This window comes from Caenorhabditis briggsae, assembly GCF_000004555.2.
Source record: "Caenorhabditis briggsae complete genome, chrII, whole genome shotgun sequence".
Classification (NCBI taxonomy): domain Eukaryota; kingdom Metazoa; phylum Nematoda; class Chromadorea; order Rhabditida; family Rhabditidae; genus Caenorhabditis; species Caenorhabditis briggsae.
In genome coordinates this window covers 9,039,883-9,061,869 of record NC_013486.2, presented here as the reverse complement: position 1 = coordinate 9,061,869, position 21,987 = coordinate 9,039,883, and the positions used below count along the sequence as shown (strand labels likewise).

The following is a 21,987-nucleotide window of genomic DNA, read 5'->3' as shown; positions in this document are numbered from 1 at the left end:
ATACAATAAACCTTTTTTAAAACGAGATTAGTGTTAACGACAAAAGTTAAATATTCGATTTAGCATTTGTATTTGATCGTCCCATCACTTTCTTTTGCACACAATCCATTCGACGTGACTGTATTCAGAAGACTATTCCTCTCATCATCCATATCCACTGCCCATATCCAAACTCCTCCGAGTCCCATCTCATTGACATAATTTGTTTTCGCTTCTATACTTCGATCACTTTCAAATGCCAGAAATGTCCTTTTATTTGGATCCCAGATGTACGAAGAATTTGTTGCCTGATCCCAATATGCAGGTGTCACTTTCCAGCCTTCTCTAGCCATATCTAACCTAGACATATACGCTCTTCCTTCCGGTTTATTGCCTTTAAGCTCTACATTTCTCCAAATCTCATAGTCCGGATTGATCAGATCTTCAACGTTTCTCCACAGTGTCCCATAGAATGGAATGGCAATATTGAACTTTTCAGGTCGTTTTGTCCTGCATACATAGTACTTCATGGTCCAATTCACATTGAAAGTTTTTCTAGTACCAATTCCAGAGTATAAAGGAGAAGATGGTCCGGTTGGTGTACCCCACTCATCACCCCATGCGCCATAATAATCCATTGTGAAAGCATTGATAAAGTCCACATGATCCAGAATTTCTTCCATTTCGTAATTCATTTCCCAATCGCCCACATTGACAGGAGGGACTTTGATAGACAAAATGTATGCAAATGTGCTCAGCTCCTGTCGCAACTCTCTCAGAAATGTGACATAATTCCATTTATCTTCTTCTTTTGGCCACGCCCATGATATATCCACTCCGTTGATTCGATAGACATCGAGAAAGTCAAGAATAGAGTTGATGAACCTTCTGGAATTCTTAAAGTCTTTAGCTTGGTTTTTAAATTTCACAAATACTTCCTCTTCTCTGAATCAGCTACAACTTCTGGAAAGTGATTCGAATTTTCGGGTCCTCCAATTGAAAACATAATTTTTGTTTTTGAGTTGTTCATTTTCACTTTATATCTCAAATCCGAAAATCTTCGTCTTGAAACTTTGCTTCTAAACTTCAATGTTCCATTGGAGCTCATCTCTACGTAGGCAAATATGACATGGGTGAGTTTGGAAAGTTGTTGCCGATTGATTTCCATGGATTCCCATCCGGTGTAGTATCCAACTACTCGTTTTTGCAAATGGAAGATTCTGGAATGCCTGAAAAATTATCTCAAAAAAAACTTAAAAACTTTGAATAATTATTACCTTCTGTTGGAAAGACACAGTATAATATGAGAGCAGACAGTAAAAAAGCAACTATCGCGGAGATTGATAGGACACTGATGATGATTGCTGCAGATTCACAATATATCGAATTTCGAGATTGAGGATTCATTTGTCTGAAAAGTTAAATTATGGAGTTTCAACATAAAGGATGGTTGTAAGGTCTTCTAACGAATAAGGAACATATAAAGTTGAGACCTAAACTTTTCGAAAATATTCTCAAACTTGTTGAATTGCACAAAAACTGAATAAATTTTTTGAAAGACATATTTTTCAAGAAGATTCGTTGTTGCTCGGGAATCACTTAAATTGTATGAAGTTCACAAAACATGCGGTTTACTCTTAGCCGCGGAGTTCCACTGGTATTAAATTAAACGGTTTGACCAAATTTCGTAACAACATACATCAGCAATTAGAACAAAAAATAAATGACTTACCCATTTACCGGTACCAGAAGGCGCTCACTGTTTTCTGACGTTCCTGTGGACATTTTCTAAATTCCGAAATATTTAGAAACCTCCAAGAACTTTTTTATTAGGACATCTAGACCTCCGGTCCATTTAAATGATACAGGTTAAGTCAGCTGACTGGGGATTTCCTTAACATGAGTACTATCTAAAACTGTTCCATCACTTTCTGTTTCTAGAGGTCACATGAAGAAAATGACAAATTTAAACTGATAAAAATAATTTCGATATTTTGATATTTTTGATTTCCGAAAAATCGTTTAGTGTTACTGAACTCGAGATTTTCGCAAAATTACTAAAAAGACACAAAAGAACAATATTGACTCATCTCAACAGAGAAACCATCAATCACCACTTTCTTATCTCTTCCTCATTGTAGAAATTTCTGTAAACAGTTTTCCTAATATGATCATTTGACACTGTTCTTCTTATTCTATTCATTATTGGGTTGTGATGCAAACTCGGAGGAATCCAGAGACGAGGAGATCACTAATAGAACAAAAGTAGGTATATAATTTTTTTTTTCGAAGTATAAAATCATAAATTTCAGTCAATGTGAAGGATCTTTGGATGATGCGCGCTATTGCACTGCGACCGTTGTAATTATTTCTGTGTTATTCGTTACTGGAGTCTTGGCACTGTTGATTTCATTCATTGGCTTATTTGTAGCTGAAACAATGGGAGAAAGTGGGATTTTGAAAACGAGAAAAATTCATGTTATAATGTTTTGGGAATGATACTTTAATTTTTTTCAGCAACAACGGAGTATCCACTATTTACGACAACAGAAATTCCAACCACAGATTTTGATCATATTACGAAAAGTAGGTCACTCTTAATATTTTTGGTAAAAAGAAACTTTTTTCAGGAGATACCTTTGAAACTACCACAACAAGATTACTCAACGTCCGATCCATTAAGTCTGTGATTTTATTATTCTGAAAATTAATTCTAACTTTTGGACCATTTTTCTAATTTCAGAAAATTGTAAGAAACGAGTTGTTGTATTTTACACAGAAATCGAATCCACTCCCATCACAAAAATTCAACTTCGAAAACTGACTCACGCAGTCTTTGCCTATATTCAAAAGAATGCTGATGGATCGCTTCAATTTAAAACTGATCGGATCAGACAACGATTTCTGGATATGAAAAATAAAACAAAATCAATAAAGTCTGATTCGAATGAGACAAATTTGAAAATTATGGTTTCAATTGGAGGACCAGATAATTCGGATAATTTTTCAGACGTTTTGGAGGATCCAGCAAAAACGAGGTGACCAACAGACCTGTTTATCGTTCTCTAATTTAGAAATTCTTTCAGAACTTTCATCGAATCCGTGATGTCTCTTCTCCAATTTTGATGTTTTGAAACTATTAAATCTTTGTTATCGTTCATCAGTCTTCAGTACTGCCTTCTGCAAATTAATTATCGTAATGATCAAACCATATGTATCGTTTGAAAAATATTTCCTGAGTAACAAAAAGTTCAGTTCAAACTGCACAGATTCAAAGTTTCTATCATCATTTATCGTTCCTCCTCTGGCCACCTATCAAACACTTACTCATTTTTCCCAACACATCGTTTACTTCTCTTTTCCTCTCGTTGTCTGCTCCTACTCTTGACAAGCAGCATCGTTTTTTTCGCATATCTGAGGAAAATTGAGAAAACAAGTTTAAACCTTAGCATTCTTCTAGCTGAAAAATTCAATTAGTGGTAAGTTAGCTTTTCATTTCCAAAGTTCTCCTTTCGAAGTAAACTTCCAGGAACTATGAATAATCAAAAACGAGTGATTGGGCTGTTCAATTTTTATGCGGATTCTGAAATAAAACCAAATCAATTTCAATAGCTTACTCATGCAGTTTTTACTTATATTCACATGACTGATAATGGTTCCATTGGATTTCAAAACAACGGAATCAAGGAGAGATTTTGTTATTGTCGAGAAAAAGCGAGAAACCAAGAATCCGACTCAATTATTCCATACTCGGTAGATTTCGAGGCAAGTGCAAAGTTAATGATTTCCATCGGTGGACACGATAATTTCCAACATTTTTCCGCTATGGTGTGTCGACCGGAAATGCAGAAGTAAGTCAAAGTTTTCAGTTTCATAAATCATAAACTCTTTTTAGAACCTTCATCCAAGCCATTATATCTTTTATCACGGATAATCGTCTTGATGGAGTTGATATCTTCTGGAAGTGGCCAACTGAAACCGAGAGATTTAAGTACACCGATTTTATAAAGGAACTCAAAGGATCTATGAGTATAGTAAACAAGAATTTCATTCTATCAATAGTTGCTCCACCAGCTGGCATCGATGGATGGGAAAACGGATTCGATTTAGATCATACTTGTAACGGGTCGGGCCGGGCTTTTTCCCGAATTTCGGAGGCCCGGCGGGCCTGTCATTCCAAAAGTTTTGAAAATTTCAAAAAAACACATAACCTTATGTGATTTTTTTCGATCAAAAAATTTTTTTCGAGTTTTTAAAAATATTTTTTGATCAAACAGAAAAACAATCTAAAAAGCCCAAAAAATATAGAAAATTGTATTGAGAGCTCAAAATTCGGTTCAAAATGACAAAATTTTGGGCCTTCCGGGCCGGGCCCGGGCCTTGAAGTTTTCCTCAGGCCCGGGCTTTGGCGGGCCGGCTCGGATTTTTACAAGTATGATTTAAATGGAATTCTACAGCATGTGGATTTTGTTAATGTCTTCAGTATGGATTACTATGGACCATGGGAGAATCAATGGGGTACACCAGCCGGACCAACATCTCCATTATATGGAGGAATACATGAGAAGAAGAAATTCAATGTGGATTTTACGATGCGGTACTACGAGCGCGAAACAAAGACTCCTTCAAAATTCAATCTGGTCATTCCGTTCTACGCAAGACTTTGGAGACACGATCAAGGCGCTTTTGCTCCTGGAAAAAACATTTTCCGTAATATAGGGTTGAAGAATTGTTTGTTTTCTCTGGGATTAGCCAATTTCTGTTGTTGTTTTGTTGATCGCGTTTAAAGGTACAGACCTTTGCGCGCTCCAGGGATCCCGCCACAAAAGAGGGGAGAGAGGGGGAAGCGCCGCCCATCGGGCCTCCAGTCTACGTGTGTGTTACGTAGTGGTGCGTGAGTCGTTTTAGAAGCGATTTTTGTGTCAAGTTTGTGCGAAATTGGATCAAAAGATGATCGAGGATTCTGGAGAAAGGCCTGCGCAGGATCCAAACAAGTTCGCTGTGGAGAGTTTTGCTACCAAGTTAGCTGAAAGCGTCGAGAGCAAGCTGTTTGGGATTAATCTCCTGTCACGGATGCAAGGATTCCAGAAGGAGAAGGCGCCAACGTTGAAGCAAAAAGGATATCAATATCAGGTGGATTTCAACGTACAACTTATCAACATGTTAGCGGAAGCTAAGAAGAAAGGAAGTTTCGAGGAAGCGATTGACAAGGCTTCAGCGATGCTCCGGAAACGAAATCAGGAGATTGTGTTGCTAGACAGAAATCCATCAGCTCTCAAACAGGTCGAAAGCATGCGTGCAATTTCGGAATTGACGGGAACATCGGATTCAAGTGACACGAAGCTTTTGGCATTGGCGTCGATTCTCGCTAGAGAAGAACCGAGTGCTTCGAGAAGACCAGGCCCGTCGAGGCAGTTGTTTCGATATTCGGACTTCGGGGGACGGCGCCCTGAAGTCCGGCAATTCACAGCCCCTCAACACCATTACCAGCCAAGACCGTTCCGAAGCACGAAGCAGACGGTTTGGGAGCTCATCCTACAAAACGAGCGGTTATCCATTGTTACAACTGTGGAGAAGGAGGACATTACGCCAATCAATGTGCAAAACCAAGGTATGGTTAATCCAGATTTAATGTCTAGTAAAGCTAAATTTTGGGCTAGTATTCCAGTTAGTCCGTGGATTTTAGAAGTAGTAGAAAGAGGTTTTGAGATTATATTAATTGAGAATTTCAAATTACCACATCCTCTGGGGATAAGAAGAATGTCAAACAGATTGTTAGGTTTCGTTCATGAAGAAGTGGGGAGATTATTGGAAGCAGGAGTAGTGGTGGAAACAATCAATCCGATAGTATGTAGTCCACTTCAAGTAGCGGATAATGGGAAGAAGTTAAGATTGATTCTAGACTTATCAGCGCTAAACAAGGGAATTGAGACACCTAGGTTTCGATTAGAAGATTGGAGAGCGGTATGGCCATTCCTAGAAAAAGCGAATTATGCTGCGACTTTTGATTTTACATGGCTTCTTACCAAGGTTTTTAGGCCTTTAGTGGGCAGATGGAGAGAAAATGGGGTAAAAATTTTCTTATATATTGATGACGGGTTAATATTAGCGGAGACGAGGGAAGAAGCGGTAGAAGCGATGAGATTAGTAAGAGAGGAGCTGGCAGCAGCAGGTGTAACAGTAGCAGAAGAAAAATCGTTCTGGACACCGAGTGAACAGTTTACTTGGTTAGGTATTAAATGTGACCTGGTCACTAAGTCAATCAGATTGACAGAATCTAGAGAAGTTTCCCTGGGAAATCAGTTAGCTAAGATGAAAAAGAGCAAAGCGCCAACGATCCTGGATCGTCAAAAGTTATGCGGTTTCATTTCTTCAATGTCTATTGTTGCAGAATGTGAGTCAGTGCAGCGGCAACGACATCTGGCGGCCACAGTGGCGAGGGTGACTTCCGACAACCCAAAAAAGCAACACCTTCAAGTGTCAATGTCTCAGAGTGAGTTGTTTGAAGTTGAATTCTGGGAGAGAAAGCTAAAGAATGGAGACTTAGTGAGAAGTATAAACGAAGAACAATTCGATCCTACTTGGTAACTATACACTGATGCTTCAGCAGAAGGAATGGGAGCAGTTCTTAAAAATAGCAGAAAAGAGACAGTATGGCAAGCGTCAGAGATAGGTGATGTGAGTTTCCGAAAGGAATCTAGCGCTTTGAGAGAACTGAGGGCGGTGGAGTTCGCGACAAGAACACTGAGAGAGCAGATAAGAGGCGCGATTTCTATACACTCGGATAGTCGTCAGGCGGCAGTGTCAGTACTGAAGAAAGGTTCGATGAAACTAGAGTTGCATAAGGTAGCGGAGAGAGTATGGGACAGTGTAGAGCAAATTGGGCCGGCAAGGTTCTTGTGGATTCCCCGCGAGGAAAACACAGAAGCTGATGCAGCAAGCAGAGAGTTTGATACAGATGACTGGGGAGTACAAGACTGGGCGTTTGAATGGGCCCAGAAGAGATAGGGTCGAGTAAAATGCGATCTGTTCGCTTCAGAGAGAAATGCTAAACACAGTGTTTACTTTTCCAGATATCCCGAGCCCACCTCCAGCGGAACCGACGCCTTTGACCATTTCACGTGTGCAGCAAAGTCCCTTACTTGGTGGGTACCTCCGCCTGTTTTGGTGCCAAAATTGATTCAAGTAGCTAGAAGGAATAGGTGCAGGGGGATTTTAGCGACACCGTTGTGGAAGACACACCCGTCCTATTTAGCTTTGGTTGACCAGAACGGAAATTTCATTAAAGAAATAAGAGACCGTGAGTTTTTCCAATTAATACGCGTATTATAGTCCCAGGCGTAGGATCTAGTAAAGGGGAATCAATGAATTCAGAGTTTTGTAGATCACAATTTTTAATAGCATTAATAGACTTTTCACACTGAACCCCAAGGCTTTTCTGGTTCTAGCATTCTACATACCGTATTCATCCTAAATAAACCTGTATCATCCATAATTTTCGTTTGTAGTCTTATATTTCAGCGTAGGACTAGAGAAAACAATTTCTCCATGATACGCAGTGGAGAGGAGAATTGTTTGTTTTCTCTGGGATTAGCTGGTTTTCTCTAAATAGGCCAATTTCTGTTGTTGTTTTGTTGATCGCGTTTAAAGGTACAGACCTTTGCAGCTCCAGGGATCCCGCCACGAAAGAGGGGAGACCGCCCAGTCCCCACATTACGATATGCAACAGCACAAAAAGAAAAGTCAAACTAATGAGTAGAGTAGAGATACAAGAATCTGAACGTGATAAAGAAAGAGAATAGTATTATAGTTACATCGTATTTCAGAAGGAAGAAAATTGAAATTCCTGGAGGAAGTAGCTGAGGATAAAGGACCAGTGGACTTCAACCAACTCATACATGTTCTACAAACCGTCAGCAGAAAAAATAGTATTCTGAATGCAGTTGCTTCACACAGACTAACCGATTTTCGACCAGAAAATGATAATAATTTCAATGGATGATTTTTTTTTCATCATGATTCTTGAAGTGAAATGTTGAAAAGCGGATTTAAATACTGTACAAAATGTTGAGATTTTTAATGAAATTGATCGAAAACAGTATCTCATGTTTACTGATCTTTAGAGCACAGATAGAATCCTTTTCGCGTTTTTTTAATTCTGCCGCTTGACCCAGACAGCTTAGGGCTTTTTTGAAAACATAGGTTTCTAATGCTTTCCAAATTCTAAAATTGCCCACTCAACACTTCTAATCGAAATCGTGCAGAAAATGCCGCAGAACTATTATGATTAGCAGTGTGGTTGTATTTGTTTGTGAAGTTATAGCCGATATATTATCTAAAACTACATGAACTTTATATGTGAATGTACCAAGTAAATGAGGTTTGAAACAATACATAGATAATTTCTATGTAATTTTGAAAAAAACAACTCTTGGTTCTGTGTCTCCACTCCCTGTTCTGAACTATGGTGGTTACTTTTTTGTGGAGGACTAATACGGGGACTTCCTATAATAGTTTGGAACTTTTTAGACGTACAGGATAATAATCATACATGTGGATGGCCGGGCCGACCTGCTTGCTTCAAAACCCTCGGCCCGGCCGACTGGCCGGCCCGCGGGACAGCCCGCCCAGAATAAGTTTTCGAAAATTTTACTTCTCAAATGTGCCAAAATATTTCTAGCAGAAAAAATCAAAATTCATTATGCCAAGGATGATTTTTTTTCTAATTACGACCTCAAAACAGTTTTATTCGACAGAATCAGCCTCTAGTGTGGATTTTCATTTATTAAGAAGACAATCAATCCTGAAAAATAATAATTCGCTCTAAAATTTCGAAATTTTCAAAAAGCGGGCCGGCCATCTTTTCCACAAGTATGATAATGATGAATAAAGGGTTTCTTGAGTGGTACCAGGGATGAGAACTCGGAAAATGAGAACTGCTACATATGAGAACTACTCAGGGAATTTTGGGCAAGCAAACGGCAAGTTGCGAGCCATTTGGCAAGTTGCTGAGCAGAATCAGCAAGTTGCTGGACAAATTAGCAAGTTGCTAGTGCTTGCTGACCTTGTTCGAGGAGGGTCGTACATCAGCAAGTTGCCGCATGCATGAAACTTGCTTGCCGTTGCTTGCCGTGAAAAAAGCAAGTTGCCGTTCTCTTGCTGCGTTCAGATGGCATTCAAACGGCAACTTGCTCTATAAAATAGCAATTTGCTGACCCGAAAAAACGGCTTGCCGTTTGTCAGCGGCAAGCAAAATTTTCGGGTTAGCAACTTGCCGAAAAATTCCCTGAGTAGAAAATAAGAACTCCTCTTACCGGCTCTAATATCCGGTTCAGTATCCAACTTTTTTAGAAAAATAGTTTTGAAATGGTTTCGTTCTCCACAATACTTAAAGGTGGGGGGACATGAAAAAAATAATGTTCTCGAAATTCCGTTCAAAGATGCCCCTCGAGGAGTTGAACTTGTGAAGGCGAGGATTGAGGGTGCGGCGCCGCTACCGACTGAGCCACGCGGGCAAAGAGAAAGCGGACGCCCGATTGCATACATAAAGGCGAGGACGACAGCTGTACGCAGAGTGACATTAAGCGTTGTACACCGTGACGGTAAATGCATACTCTAGCTACAAAAAAACTACGAAAAATCTCCTGTCCCCCCACCTTTAAAGATTTTTCAAAAAATTCCGGTTTTGACATATATTTTACGAGTTCTTATTTGTAGCAGTTCTCATTTTCCGAGTTCTCAACACTGGTACCACCGTTTTTTGGAATTTTTGAATTTTGCTTTTGATTCTCAAATGTTAAAAACTTTTACTTGTGTTTCCATGACTGTGACAAAAAAGAATATATGTAGAGACAAAAGCTAATTCGGGAAGTTCGTGTAAGATTTATTTCGAAATAGTTTCGTAATTGTATCGAACATATTGGACAAAGCCAACCTACGTTTCTTCTGTCTTTGTTTGTTCACTTTGGACCGCCTGGCTGTTTTATCCTATCAGTCAAGTTTTTTTCCTCATGTCCCCCTCCTCGGAACGACCGATTTCTTGCTAGTATAAACCTCAAACCTTTTGGACACTGTCATGCTTGCTAGGTTTTAAATGCTAGTGATTTCAGAATCGGAAAGTCCTTACGGTATTCAAACAGATATGACTGACTATGACATGATACCTATTATTCAAACAGAAAGTAAAATAATTTCATTTCATTTGTTAAAGGGGAATGCACTGTATTATAAAAATTAATTTCCAGACAACGAACCGCCTTCTCAAAAACGAATTGTGGGATTCTATTCAGGAGAGGAATCCACAGAAATTACAAAATGTCAACTTATGAAATTGACTCATGCAGTTTTTGCTTCTGTCTTGATGACGTCAGAAGGACAACTTGAATTTGTTGATAGTTCTGGCGAGCAACGTTTTATGGATTTGAGCCGGAAAACCAAAGATGCAAATGTAAAAATGATGTTTTCAATCGGAGGACAAGATTTCTCAACAGTGATTGAAATCAATTGTTTTTTTCATCGAAACAAATCAAATTGCTGGTGTCAATATATTCTGGCGGTGGCCACCGCGTGGGGAAAAATGTGCATTCAGCAGTTTCTTAAAGGAACTCAAACAAAAAATGAGCTGTGATCAGTTGCTATCCATAACAGCTCCACCCACTGGAATTGAAAACTGGGAGGCCGGTTTTGATTTGGATGGGATTCTGAGCCAAGTGGATTTTGTGAATGTGTGGTCGATGGACTACTATGGACCATGGGAAAATCAATGGGGAGCTTCAGTGGGCCCGTCTGCTCCATTGTATAGTGGAGTTGCGCTGAGAACGAATTTCAATGTCAATTACACAATGGAATACTATGTCGGAAAAACAGAGCAACCCGAAAAATTCAATATTGTGATTCCGTTTTATGCAAGGCTTTGGAAGAATGTGACAACACCCATAGTAGAGGGAAAAGAGATTTTTCGAAATTCCGAACTATTCGATGGAAAACCAGAAGGGAATCCTTACATTCCCATGTGGGCAGTAGATCACGAGAAATGGACATTGTCGGATGCAGTGTATGATGAGACTACAAAAACGTCTTATATCTACAACCAAAATGCGAAATCTTATTTGACATTTGAAACTGGAAGGAGCATATCTGACAAAATGAACTACGCCAAGACACAGAAATTGGGAGGAATATGGATTTGGTTGGTGGATATGAATGATCACTCCAATAGTCTTTTGAACATGACCAAACACATTTCCACTACAACAGAATTCGTTTAAAATAATATTTTCTGATTTTTATGTTTATTGTAAAATTTAATTTTTTTCAGTGTTCAATTTTTTGTCTAACAAGTACAATCCTATGAAAAGTTGTTAAGTTCAATTTTCTAAGAATTATATTTTCAATACTCTCAATACAATAAAGCTTATTAATTTTACTTATTTTCTATCTACCGAAAAAAAAATAGAACCAATGTTTAGGGAACAGTTTTTTTTTCAAATTCATCCAAATGAGATATACCGCTTGAAATTAGCTACAGTATTCAGCTAAATTTCCGTTTAGTAGACCTGGAAATGCTCAGTCTCACAGCCAAAAAATTCTGTCAGCCAAAAAATTCTGCTATTTTTTAGACGTCTAAAAGTAGCTATTTTGAATTATTCAAAAAGTAGGTACAATTAATAAACCGTTGTCCGGTACTGTCGGCATTGCAAAATAAGAAACATAAGTTTTCAAAACTTCACATCGTTTCAGACCGTCCCGACCAAAATCAGCAAATCAACGAAGTCTAAAATAACAACGGAAGTCAAACAATATCATTTACAATTAGATCAAAACACGCGAATCAATTCACGATGAGGACAGTGACTCATCCTTTTTGAGGAAATAGCCGGATTGCAAATCACCCTTAAATATTTCTTCTTCTTCCTCAGTTTGTACAAGACACCCTAAATATTTACCCTTGAGTCGAGAACATCTGCCGGCTTTTTTCTTCTTCCTCATGGCAGGATTTTGAGTTTTTTTCGTCTTCTTTTCATCGTCCCATTGTTAATCAGTCAGTCGATAAAGAATGTTCCCAATGAAAAAGCTGGTGTACAACACGCAGCTAGACGAGCCTTTCCTACCTCCAGAATACAGGTAAGTGCTTTGAATACTGTTATGGAGACTACCAATAGTAGAATTCTAATTTTTCAGGCCTCCAGAGGTTGTTGATTATGAAGAAGAGGCTCATGTAGAGGAAAGGTTCTGTAAGGCAACCACTCTGATTATAGTCGTTCTGTTTGTTTGTGGAATTTTGGCATTCGGACTATCGGTTGCGATTTTGCACTTTTTTGGGACCGGAGAAGGTGAGTGAAAAATAAAATACCGTATCTATTTAAATTAATTTCTCTATTTCTCTTGGTTCCTATGAAAAATAGCGAAAAATAGCGAATAACTGATAAAATATTATTGACATTATGAAGAACGAAATGGGTCAAAGTTGACTGGCAGGGTGCAACTATGTTAGAGAATCTACATTAATCACATAATAATAATCAAAAAAACTTACAATAATTTTCACTGCTGATCTTTAGCCGGTTTTTCAACCTGAAACACACACAATTCGTCTAGATTTTTTCATGTTATATCAATTTCACTTTCCTCAAAACCTGTAGAAGAGTCCCCACTGTGAGGTTTGAGCTCAATTATCTCAATATCAATTGGTGACATCACAAATGAGTCAAATGAAAAAACACCTCTGATATCATGATTACCAACTTAACAGTAGACTTTTTGATACCTTCGATAGGAACCGAGATAAGTTGGCTCAAAGCTAAAAATTAAAAAGCTCTTCTATTACAGGTGTTACCGTAATCCATGTCTTAAGCCTTCCAGATTCCGATATTGGAACAGACAAAACCCCAACAAGCAGCACAATTGGCATAATAGTGATTCTGATATTATGTGGAATTTTGGCTCTGGGACTTCCCGCAGCCGTTTGGCGTTATTATGAAAATTTGGATAGCGGTGAGTGATTTTCGCTTTTGGTAATTTGAAATTTTTTTAGTTTCTGAATATTCCTAAAGAAAAATTATGTGAAAACAATACTCAGAACTAGTATTTTTCAGAACCAATGGCTCCACCCACACCTCTGGAAATACCCGTGCGAGATGTGGAAATGACCACGATTGTCAATTCAGCACCACCTGTCTATGAGAAACGAATAATCGGATTCTACGATGAATTTGAATCCAGGGATATTCGTAAAAGTCAACTCTCTAAACTAACTCATGCAATAATCGCATGTGTTCAAATGACGGAGAGTGGAAGACTTCAATTCAAGAACAAGACCATGGAACAAAGATTTTTGAGTTTGAATAAAAAATCGAAAAATATGGAAAGCAATGTAAAAGTGATGATTTCAATCGGAGGAAGCCAAAACTCGGAGCATTTTTCTACGGTTCTGGGGAGTTGGAGAAGGAAACGGCAGGCAATTTTATGGTTACTTTTTTGAAACTGAATTATTTTCAGAAAATTCCTGAAATCCATTGTCTCATTCGTAAAAGATCATCAAATCAATGGCGTTAATGTATACTGGGAACAACCAACTGAATCTAACAAGTTCAGATACTCCAAATTTCTTAAGCAGTTGAGAAAAAAGTTGAATGAATTGGAAAAGAAAGCTGACCAAAAATTGGTTCTATCCATTGTAGCTCCCCGAGCAGGAATCGACGGGGAATCTGGATTCGATTTGGATGGAATTCTAGAACACGTGGATTTCATAAATGTATTATCTATGGATTACTATGCACCATGGCCTAATCAATCGGGGACACCTGCCGGACCATCAGCTTCGGCGCGATTTAACCTAGTTTTTTACTGATTCGTCGTCCGCTTCTCACGTTTTCTTAAAGGGTCACGTAATCTATATTAATTTTTGAAGCTTTTCAAAAGTAGACAGATCCTCATAAGGACAGACAGACGCGTGTAGCGTTTTATATATAAGGAAGATTGTTATCATTTTCTTCACAAACAAGTATGAATCAGAGATTCTCTTCTCTACAGTCCCCCTCACACTCTCTACAGTCCCCCTCACACTCTCTACAGTCCCCCTCACACTCTCCTTCTCTCTACAGTCCCCCTCACACTAATTTAATCTTAGCAACGAAATGTGATCAGTCGTTTTGTGCCAACCACCCTTATCTCTCGTCTTCCTTATACCATACTTTTTTGAAATTTTATATTTGGTCTTCATATTTCTGAATATCTTGAAGAAGTTCTACATAAAACTTGAAAATGGCAACTGGAGAAAATGAGAGAGTCAAGGAACCAATGCTACCTCAAAGGTAAGAATTATTTATCAATCCCTGAATAAGATTGTTGTTTGTAGGTCTCCTAATGCAGTACGTTGTTGTAAAATTATTGCAGAATTTATTGTTATTTTGATTGTCTGTGGGATACTTTCGTTAGGATTATCGGTAATTATTTGGACTGTTTATGACAATGTCGTATCACCGGATGTTACCAATACCACTGTAGAACCTCTGGAAACTACCAGCATTACAACCACAACAATGCCAACAACGACTACTAGTTTGTTATTAATCATACCAATATTTCAGTAAAATCGAAACTTTGCAGAACCCTTGGCTTGCCAAAAACGAATCATTGGATTTTTTAATGCATTTGACGCCAAGGAAATCACAGCTGCGCGAGTTTCTAAACTAACTCATGCGGTGTTTGCGAAAATTCCCATGGACTACAACGGGGAACTGGGCATCAAAACACAGGAGACTGATGAAGCATTTGAGAAATTCAAGTCTACCGCAAAAGGTGTGGAAACGGATGTTAAAGTAATGATATCAATTTGTGGGAAAACGAGTTATCGTGAAATTGCTCAAAAGACTGAATACACACGGTATGATTCAGAAATTGTTTATTCCATGAACCTAACTTTTTGATTTCAGAATATTCGTAAATTCCGTTGCATCGTTCCTTGAAAATCATCTAATAGACGGCGTTGACATGAATTGGGAGAGGGAAAATTATCATAATAATATCAACTTGCTCAAGGAGCTTCGAATCCGTTTGAATGGGAGTCAATTGATTTCTGTGACTCTCCCATCCCCACCAAATTCTGGAGCAACTTTTCAAGTGGACGAGATTTTGAAGTACGCAGATTTTGTCAATGTTGTTTCCATGGGGTATTATGATACGGATAGAACACGGACTGGTCCGATTTCTCCGTTATATTCTGGATTCGATGGATGGAAAAAGCTGGACGTTAACGCTACAATGAAGTACTTCAATAAAGAAGTCAAGATCTCCGAAAAATTGAATATCGTTATTCCATTCTTTACGAGGATTTGGAGTAATGCTATAGACGTTGTGGAGCCTGGAAGAGAAATGTTTAGGGATGCTCAAAATGAATTTTCTCAGGTTCCATTTAGCAAAATGAAAGAAGACGGTTGGACAGAACATAAAACTTCTTGGGATAAAAAGTCGAAGTCTTCTTACATCTACGATTCAGAAACTAAAACTTTTTTGACATTCGAAAACGAAGAAAGCATATCCTGGAAACTTCAGTTTATCAGAGAGGAAAACTTAGGAGGATTATGGATCCGTTTTATGGATATGGATGACGATGAGAACACTCTTTTGAATTCTGTTACTAAGTTGTGTTAAACCTTTTTTGTTCTTTTTCAACCTATAAAATTTTCATTTTCAATCAACTGAGCTCTAGTTGGTTATTTTGGATATTAAGGGAATTTTTGGATTAAAAAAAATTTTTGGATTTAAAAAAAATTTTGGATTTAAAAAAAAATTGGATTTTAAAGGACGCCAGAAATTTCTCCTTGTCTCTGCGTCTCTCTCATCCTCTATCACTGATCAATTGTCATCCTATTCTAGTCAGTTCTTCCAACCTGCAGCCATGTAGGAAGGTTGCTCCTTCCCTCGCTCCCCCTTCTTGTCACCATATTCACTAACATCCATTGTATCCTTCTGGGATCCATGTTGCCCAGCTAGTGTTCAATAAACACATTGTGAACCAATCCACTGTTAACTACCATCTCAACGGAAGGAGCCAAGGGTTGCATAGCAGTCACGGTTCGCTAGGAGTGTGGGCTCATCACCCCTCAATCCCTAACCGCGATAGGATTCATTTACCAATGAGATTTTCACTACACGGAATTTTTGGATTTTAGGGTTTTTCAAGTTCTCTAAAATCCAATTTTTTTTAAATCCAAAAATTTGTTTAAAATCCAAAATATTTTTTTAATCCAAAAATTTGTTTAAAATCCAAAAATTTCTTTAAAATCCAAAATAACCAACTAGAGCCATCAACTGACTACAAATCGATGCGTGTGTATCATCACAACAGAATCTCCTATTGATAAGAAAACCGGTTTACTTCCTCATGTTCTAATGTAAGTATGAGCAAGAAATGTGTTGTTTTCATCTCAGGTCAAGGTGATTCTTCGATTGTACCGCCTCTAGTAGATTAGTCTTCTAACTTCGTATTAGATCTTATATAAGAAGTCATTCCGTGTTCATTTATACAGTTTTGGCAAAAAATTTTCTATTTAAATAAGATTTCCAGATGATATCACAATCAAAAAACAAACCTCAAACTGATGTGGCGTTCTCTCCTATCTACAGGTACTGTTTGAAAATGTACATTTTGACCGAATTGATTTTTTCTTTCAGTGATTATGTTCACACCAACAGCAAACCCAAAACCAATAAACGGAGTTGGTATGAGTACTGTATGATCATTTGTATGATTCTTCTTGTCATTGGATTTTTGATCAAAGTTGGAATAATGATGCATAAATTCTCACTGGAAGAGAAAATTGATGGTAAATTGGAGAACATTTTAGTTTCAGAATTTTTCAAAAATTTTAGTTGAGATGAGCACAAAGGGTCCGGTAACAAGACGGAATACTTCCAGTGAGTTCTTACTAGAAATCCCACAATATGATTTCAAAAATTTCAGAACCATCCGCATGTAAAAAACGTGTTGTTGGCTATTATACCGAATTCGAATCCGTTGATATCACAAAACATCAACTATCAAAATTAACACATGCCGTGTTTGCATACGCTGAGATGAGATATAATGGAGAGCTGCGATTTAAAAGTGAAAAATCGGAAAATAGGTTTATGAGCTTGAAAAATAAGGCGAAAAGTTCCCGAACTGATTTGAAAGTGATGATTGGCATCGGTGGATATGGGAATTCTGACCACTTTCATAATGTGACAAGAGATTCCGTCCAAAAGAAGTTTGTTTGTTTAAAACTGTGTTTGACAAAAATGCAAAAATCGTATTTTTCAGATATTTCATCAATAATATAACTGAATTCCTGCAGAAGAATGAAGTTGACGGAGTGGATTTGTATTGGAAAGAAGCGCAAGAAAACGATAAATGGAAATACATTGAGTTTGTTCGAGATCTCAAGAAGAAACTGAAAGAAGAAGAAAGAGATGGAAACCCATACTTGATTTCTTTAACCATTCCTCCTCCAAATATTGCCAATTGGGAGATGGCATACGATCTGGAGGAATCTCTAGAAGACGTCGACTTCTTCAATGTCTACTCAATGGATTATCAGGGACCATGGGAAAATCAATGGGGAAATCCTGCTGGACCGATTGCTCAATTGTATAATACTGTGGAGGGAAGAACTCAATTCAGTGTAGATGCCACAATCAAGTATTTCGTTTGCAAAACGAAGCAACCCAACAAATTCAACATCGCAATTCCATTTTTTGCAAGACTATGGAGACATGTCAAGGAAACTGTTGAGCCAGGAAAGGAGGTGATTAGAAATGTGGAACTGAAAGATAATAAGGCTGTCGGAGATGCTTACCTGTCTAGATGGACCGTGGAAGACAGAAAATACAAACTGTCACCTGCAACATGGGACGAAGAATCGAAAAGTTCGTACATCTACAAACCGGAAACCAAAACTTATTTAACTTTCGAAGACCAGAAGAGTATCGATGCTAAAATCGAATACGTGAATTCAATGAATTTGGGAGGAGTATGGATTTGGACTGTGGAGATGGATGATGATCAAAACAGTCTTCTGAATATGGTCTCGTCGACTGAGTTGTGCTCATCAAAGAGCATTAACACCATTAAGCATTCTTGTAAACGAAATTAAAAAATTATTTGAGCTGCTCTTGCATTTCTTAATTGATTTTGACTAATAAAAATCTGTATCGTTTGCCTCAAATTTATTCAGAATGTTTCACAAATGAAGATCAGTTGATATTACAACACAGACATCTCGATCGCATCAGCAGATACCATTCGCATGTTCCAAAATTGTACTTTTGGTTTACACAAAACTCGTCACATTTGATGTTGGTGCACCATCCCCAGCCTAAAAAAGAAATCAGACAATTTTCTGGAATAATTTCTGAAAAAAGTTTTTCTACACCATTTCAATTAAAGGTGGGGGGACATGAAAAAAATAATGTTCTCGAAATTCCGTTCAAAGATGCCTCTCGAGGAGTTGAACTTGTGAGGGCGATGATTGAGGGTGCGGCGCCGCTACCGACTGAGCCACGCGGGCAAAGAGAAAGCGCACGCCCGATTGCATACATAAAGGCGAGGACGACAGCTGTACGCAGAGTGACATTAAGCGTTGTACACCGTGACGGTAGAATGCATACTCTAGCTACAAAAAAACTACGAAAAATCTCCTGTCCCCCCACCTTTAAAAAGGAGTGGTAGAAAATTTGAGATTTCTTTTGGTTTCAATTCAAATTTTTCAGATGAGAGTAATTTTCTTGTATCTAAATTAGTCAATTTTCAGGAATACAAAAATATTCTGGATTTAATGATTCTCAAACTAATTTTGATATTTTCGGATACTCTATTTTTGCACTCACCGTCTTTATAAATATCAATTTTAGCGAGTGACACCGATGTGAAAATTGTCAAAACCACAAAAATCAAAATCGAATATCGGTGCATCTTTTCTCTTTCGCATACAGGTGCAAACTCTTGGTTTTATACCCTTACGTGTCATATTCAAAACTGAATCATTTTGTTTATCCAACAGCTCTGGTCTTGAGGAACCCGAAAATTCAACATGACGTTGTTCCTGGTATTATGAAACCGGATTCAAGAATAATAAAATTTCAAACTCTTTCTGAAAATCCCTCTTCTAAAGTTCTTTCAAAAAACTTAACAGTTTGCTGTAGTTCAGCAGTAGCTCGTCTCACGGAGCAAGCACTGACCCTCGCGGAGCCAAAAATCGCATAGAGTGTGTGATCCCGAGAGACGCAGAGAAAGACAAACGGTAGGTTCACTGAGAAAGGGTGCGGTCGAGCTGGATGAAATAGAGTGGGAATCTGAGAGACGCTAAAAACAGTTATTTTGAGAGAAAAAGAGAACAAATAGTTTCTCATGGGATACAGAAGGCAGACGAGATGCTCAGTTATGAAGGGAATGTGGTTTGGTTTCGAAGTGAAATAGTATAAGAAATTGTGGAGACGCAGAGAAATGTGGGAAAACAGAAACTGTAAAAAATGACTGTTGGAGATTGTGATGAGATGTGTGGATGTGGTGTTGAGAGTGGGAAACGAAGAGATCATGACGTTTTGAGATTGGAGATGAAAGTCTGAAATTATCTTGTAGATCGGATACACAGGAAACACTGTGATTTTGCTAGGGGAACTGTAGGGGCACACATTTTGTGACACCGAGTTTTACATGACTGGGCACACATTCTCGATTGTGTCAAATCTACAAAACTCAAGTTTTTTCAGAGCATAATTAATCATATTCGTTCATTGATTCCAAAAATTTACAATCTGAAATTCAAAGTTTAGTTCCCATCTTCGTTTAAATATTCAATTTCTAGAGTGTGTTGACTATTTAAAGTTTCTGATTTCTGCATATTTCAATTTAGAAATTAAATTTAGGATCTGGTTTAAAATTCTCAACGAATCATGCAGTTCATTTGAATGTACTAGAAATCACAGTTTGATTAATTTTTCCATCAAATCTTAATTACTGTAACCACTCTAACAAAAGTGTACCGTACATTCTTGAGCTTAATTATCTCGACTTCCTATAAAAGATATTGAAAATCAGTCAACTGAAGGAATGCTTATCCTAATTTATTCAACACTGTTATAGTTCATAGGTTCAAATATCTCTTATAGAATTTGATATGATTTGAGCTCAAAGTGTAAGCATTTATCTGTAAAATCTCTTTTTCTTTCAAATTTCAGAGCCCACCAACCCCTCCATAATTCCAACGTTTGTCATCGTCCAAACGATGATTGATAGCCCCCTCAGCTTTTTCTCATCAAACTTCTGACACTGTATTGTTTATTTTGGCGAGAGACATTCTGTGTCCAAAATCGCCGCCAAAATCAACATTTGATTGGCGCCATGATGGTTTTTTTGTTCTAATTCTCTCTCTCGATATATTGCGTATTTTTCATCCTCTCTCAAAACCTCGAAAAAAGAGCCACACCGAAGATTTTTCTGTATGCCTGCGTCTCTCTCAGAAACCGTTCAAAAGTTAGAAAGTGTTGGAGTAGGAGAGACTCAGACAAACCGTTTTGGCGCCATATGATTAGAGACGGACGATGAGAAAAAGAGCACGTCATATGCTGAGTTGCTACTGCTATTGTCTCTGTAGAGAGACTCTTGAATTGGCTCTCTCTCTCTCTCTCTCTCTCTCTCTCTCTCTCTCTCTCTTTCTCTCTTTCATTTTGGTCAGATCTGTGATGCGTTTGGATTGTTGCCAAGTGTCATATTCGCGCGGATCAGAACACAGAACAAAAAAGAATAAACGGTTGCACACGAGGTTATTCCCTATTTCTATTCATCTGATTAGAGATCAAGTAGAAAAAATGATTGTCAATAAATAATAATGGAATGTACTGTTTCAAAAATAAAGTCAGTTTTTGTTTGCCCATGGGAAGATGGAAAATAGAAAGAAGAATCTGTTTTGGAAAACAGGAAACCAGCTGTATGAACTGTTAGAAGATGATAAAAAAGAGCAAAGTAGGTCAAAAATTCAGTTATCAGAGTTCGCTGATCGTGAATTTCAGAGAACAGTTACAGATGAAAAAAAAAGTTGGGTGATCTGGAAATTGAACCTTCTTTGGATTTCGATAACATTTAGAAATCCGAAAAACTTTGTGGTTCGAAAGTTACGAGATTCTGAATAATCAAGAGTTTTCTTTGGTACATCGAGATGGCTAGATTCTGAAATGTGATTTTTACTGCTCGGTAGTCGGAAAATATAATAATAAGAATTTTTGAAATCAACTAACGGTGAAAGAAAACGGGAAAATTATGTTTTTCATCCAATTCTTGGCTCCAACTACAATATAATTTCAGAGTTTTGATATATCCGTTTGATAGAAAACGTTCGGAAATTCGAAACGTTTCATTTATTAATATTTTTTTTTCAGGAAAAAATTATCTTTGAATTTTAGGTTGTGCTCTGTCAGAATATAGAATATATCAAAATAACATAACTATTTTTTTTTCACTTTGAAATCTATACACAGTGCGTCCAATAATTATAGGACCCTCCTAAATTTTGGGGGTTCTGAAAAAGCTAAAAGTGATATCGAAATTCTGTAAACGCCATTCGATCCAGAATACAAAATAACCCCCAGGTACACATTTTCATGTTCCTAACTCTTTTCAGAAACCCGTACTAACAAAAAGACCCTCCAGCAGGCGTCCAATAATTATAGGACCCCCCCCCCCAGAAAAATGAAAAAACTCAACTATTTTAGAGTTTAAAATTGAAATTTTTTGTTGGAAACTGTTGAAATAGTCTTAAAACAGTCTATTTTGACCGTTTACACAAAAATTGATTCCTCTATTCAAGTTTTACAAACAATTATTTTCTGAAATTTTTGCCATTTTTAGGGTTTTTGGAATAAATCGCGAATAACTTGGCTCCCGGATAAGATTTTGCGCTGAAATTAATAGGAATTATCTCAAGAATGCTCATAATTATAATGCAATTTTTCTAGGAATTTTCGACCACTGGT

General features: G+C 37.7%; 7 protein-coding genes across 7 annotated transcripts; 6 read left to right on the top strand and 1 right to left on the bottom strand.

Annotated features, from left to right (window-relative positions):
* Nucleotides 1-59: 59 nt before the first annotated feature.
* Nucleotides 60-1,764, bottom strand: CBG02711 (the record flags this gene model as incomplete). Its single annotated transcript, XM_045242460.1, has 3 exons — nucleotides 60-867; nucleotides 915-1,208; nucleotides 1,712-1,764. 3 exons carry the CDS (start codon nucleotides 1,762-1,764, stop codon nucleotides 60-62), a joined length of 1,155 nt encoding a protein of 384 aa, XP_045092228.1.
* A 430-nt stretch (nucleotides 1,765-2,194) lies between these two features.
* On the top strand, nucleotides 2,195-3,105 carry CBG02712 (the record flags this gene model as incomplete). Its single annotated transcript, XM_045242459.1, has 5 exons — nucleotides 2,195-2,244; nucleotides 2,292-2,428; nucleotides 2,497-2,565; nucleotides 2,723-3,017; nucleotides 3,066-3,105. 5 exons carry the CDS (start codon nucleotides 2,195-2,197, stop codon nucleotides 3,103-3,105), a joined length of 591 nt encoding a protein of 196 aa, XP_045092227.1.
* Nucleotides 3,106-3,621: 516 nt separating this feature from the next.
* Nucleotides 3,622-4,698, top strand: CBG02713 (the record flags this gene model as incomplete). The annotated part of the gene is made up of 3 exons (XM_045242458.1): nucleotides 3,622-3,830; nucleotides 3,875-4,149; nucleotides 4,463-4,698. The coding sequence occupies 3 exons, from the start codon at nucleotides 3,622-3,624 to the stop codon at nucleotides 4,696-4,698; spliced, it is 720 nt and encodes a 239-aa protein (XP_045092226.1).
* A 231-nt stretch (nucleotides 4,699-4,929) lies between these two features.
* CBG02714 lies at nucleotides 4,930-11,246 on the top strand (the record flags this gene model as incomplete). The annotated part of the gene is made up of 6 exons (XM_045242457.1): nucleotides 4,930-6,472; nucleotides 6,839-6,919; nucleotides 7,053-7,124; nucleotides 10,089-10,160; nucleotides 10,224-10,468; nucleotides 10,581-11,246. 6 exons carry the CDS (start codon nucleotides 4,930-4,932, stop codon nucleotides 11,244-11,246), a joined length of 2,679 nt encoding a protein of 892 aa, XP_045092225.1.
* Nucleotides 11,247-12,034: 788 nt separating this feature from the next.
* Nucleotides 12,035-13,828, top strand: CBG02716 (the record flags this gene model as incomplete). The annotated part of the gene is made up of 5 exons (XM_045242456.1): nucleotides 12,035-12,102; nucleotides 12,160-12,311; nucleotides 12,841-12,972; nucleotides 13,074-13,431; nucleotides 13,477-13,828. The coding sequence occupies 5 exons, from the start codon at nucleotides 12,035-12,037 to the stop codon at nucleotides 13,826-13,828; spliced, it is 1,062 nt and encodes a 353-aa protein (XP_045092224.1).
* A 413-nt stretch (nucleotides 13,829-14,241) lies between these two features.
* CBG02717 lies at nucleotides 14,242-15,630 on the top strand (the record flags this gene model as incomplete). Its single annotated transcript, XM_045242455.1, has 4 exons — nucleotides 14,242-14,291; nucleotides 14,336-14,538; nucleotides 14,587-14,863; nucleotides 14,913-15,630. The coding sequence occupies 4 exons, from the start codon at nucleotides 14,242-14,244 to the stop codon at nucleotides 15,628-15,630; spliced, it is 1,248 nt and encodes a 415-aa protein (XP_045092223.1).
* A 916-nt stretch (nucleotides 15,631-16,546) lies between these two features.
* Nucleotides 16,547-18,113, top strand: CBG02718 (the record flags this gene model as incomplete). Its single annotated transcript, XM_002630934.1, has 5 exons — nucleotides 16,547-16,605; nucleotides 16,654-16,805; nucleotides 16,852-16,896; nucleotides 16,943-17,228; nucleotides 17,282-18,113. The coding sequence occupies 5 exons, from the start codon at nucleotides 16,547-16,549 to the stop codon at nucleotides 18,111-18,113; spliced, it is 1,374 nt and encodes a 457-aa protein (XP_002630980.1).
* Nucleotides 18,114-21,987: the final 3,874 nt, after the last annotated feature.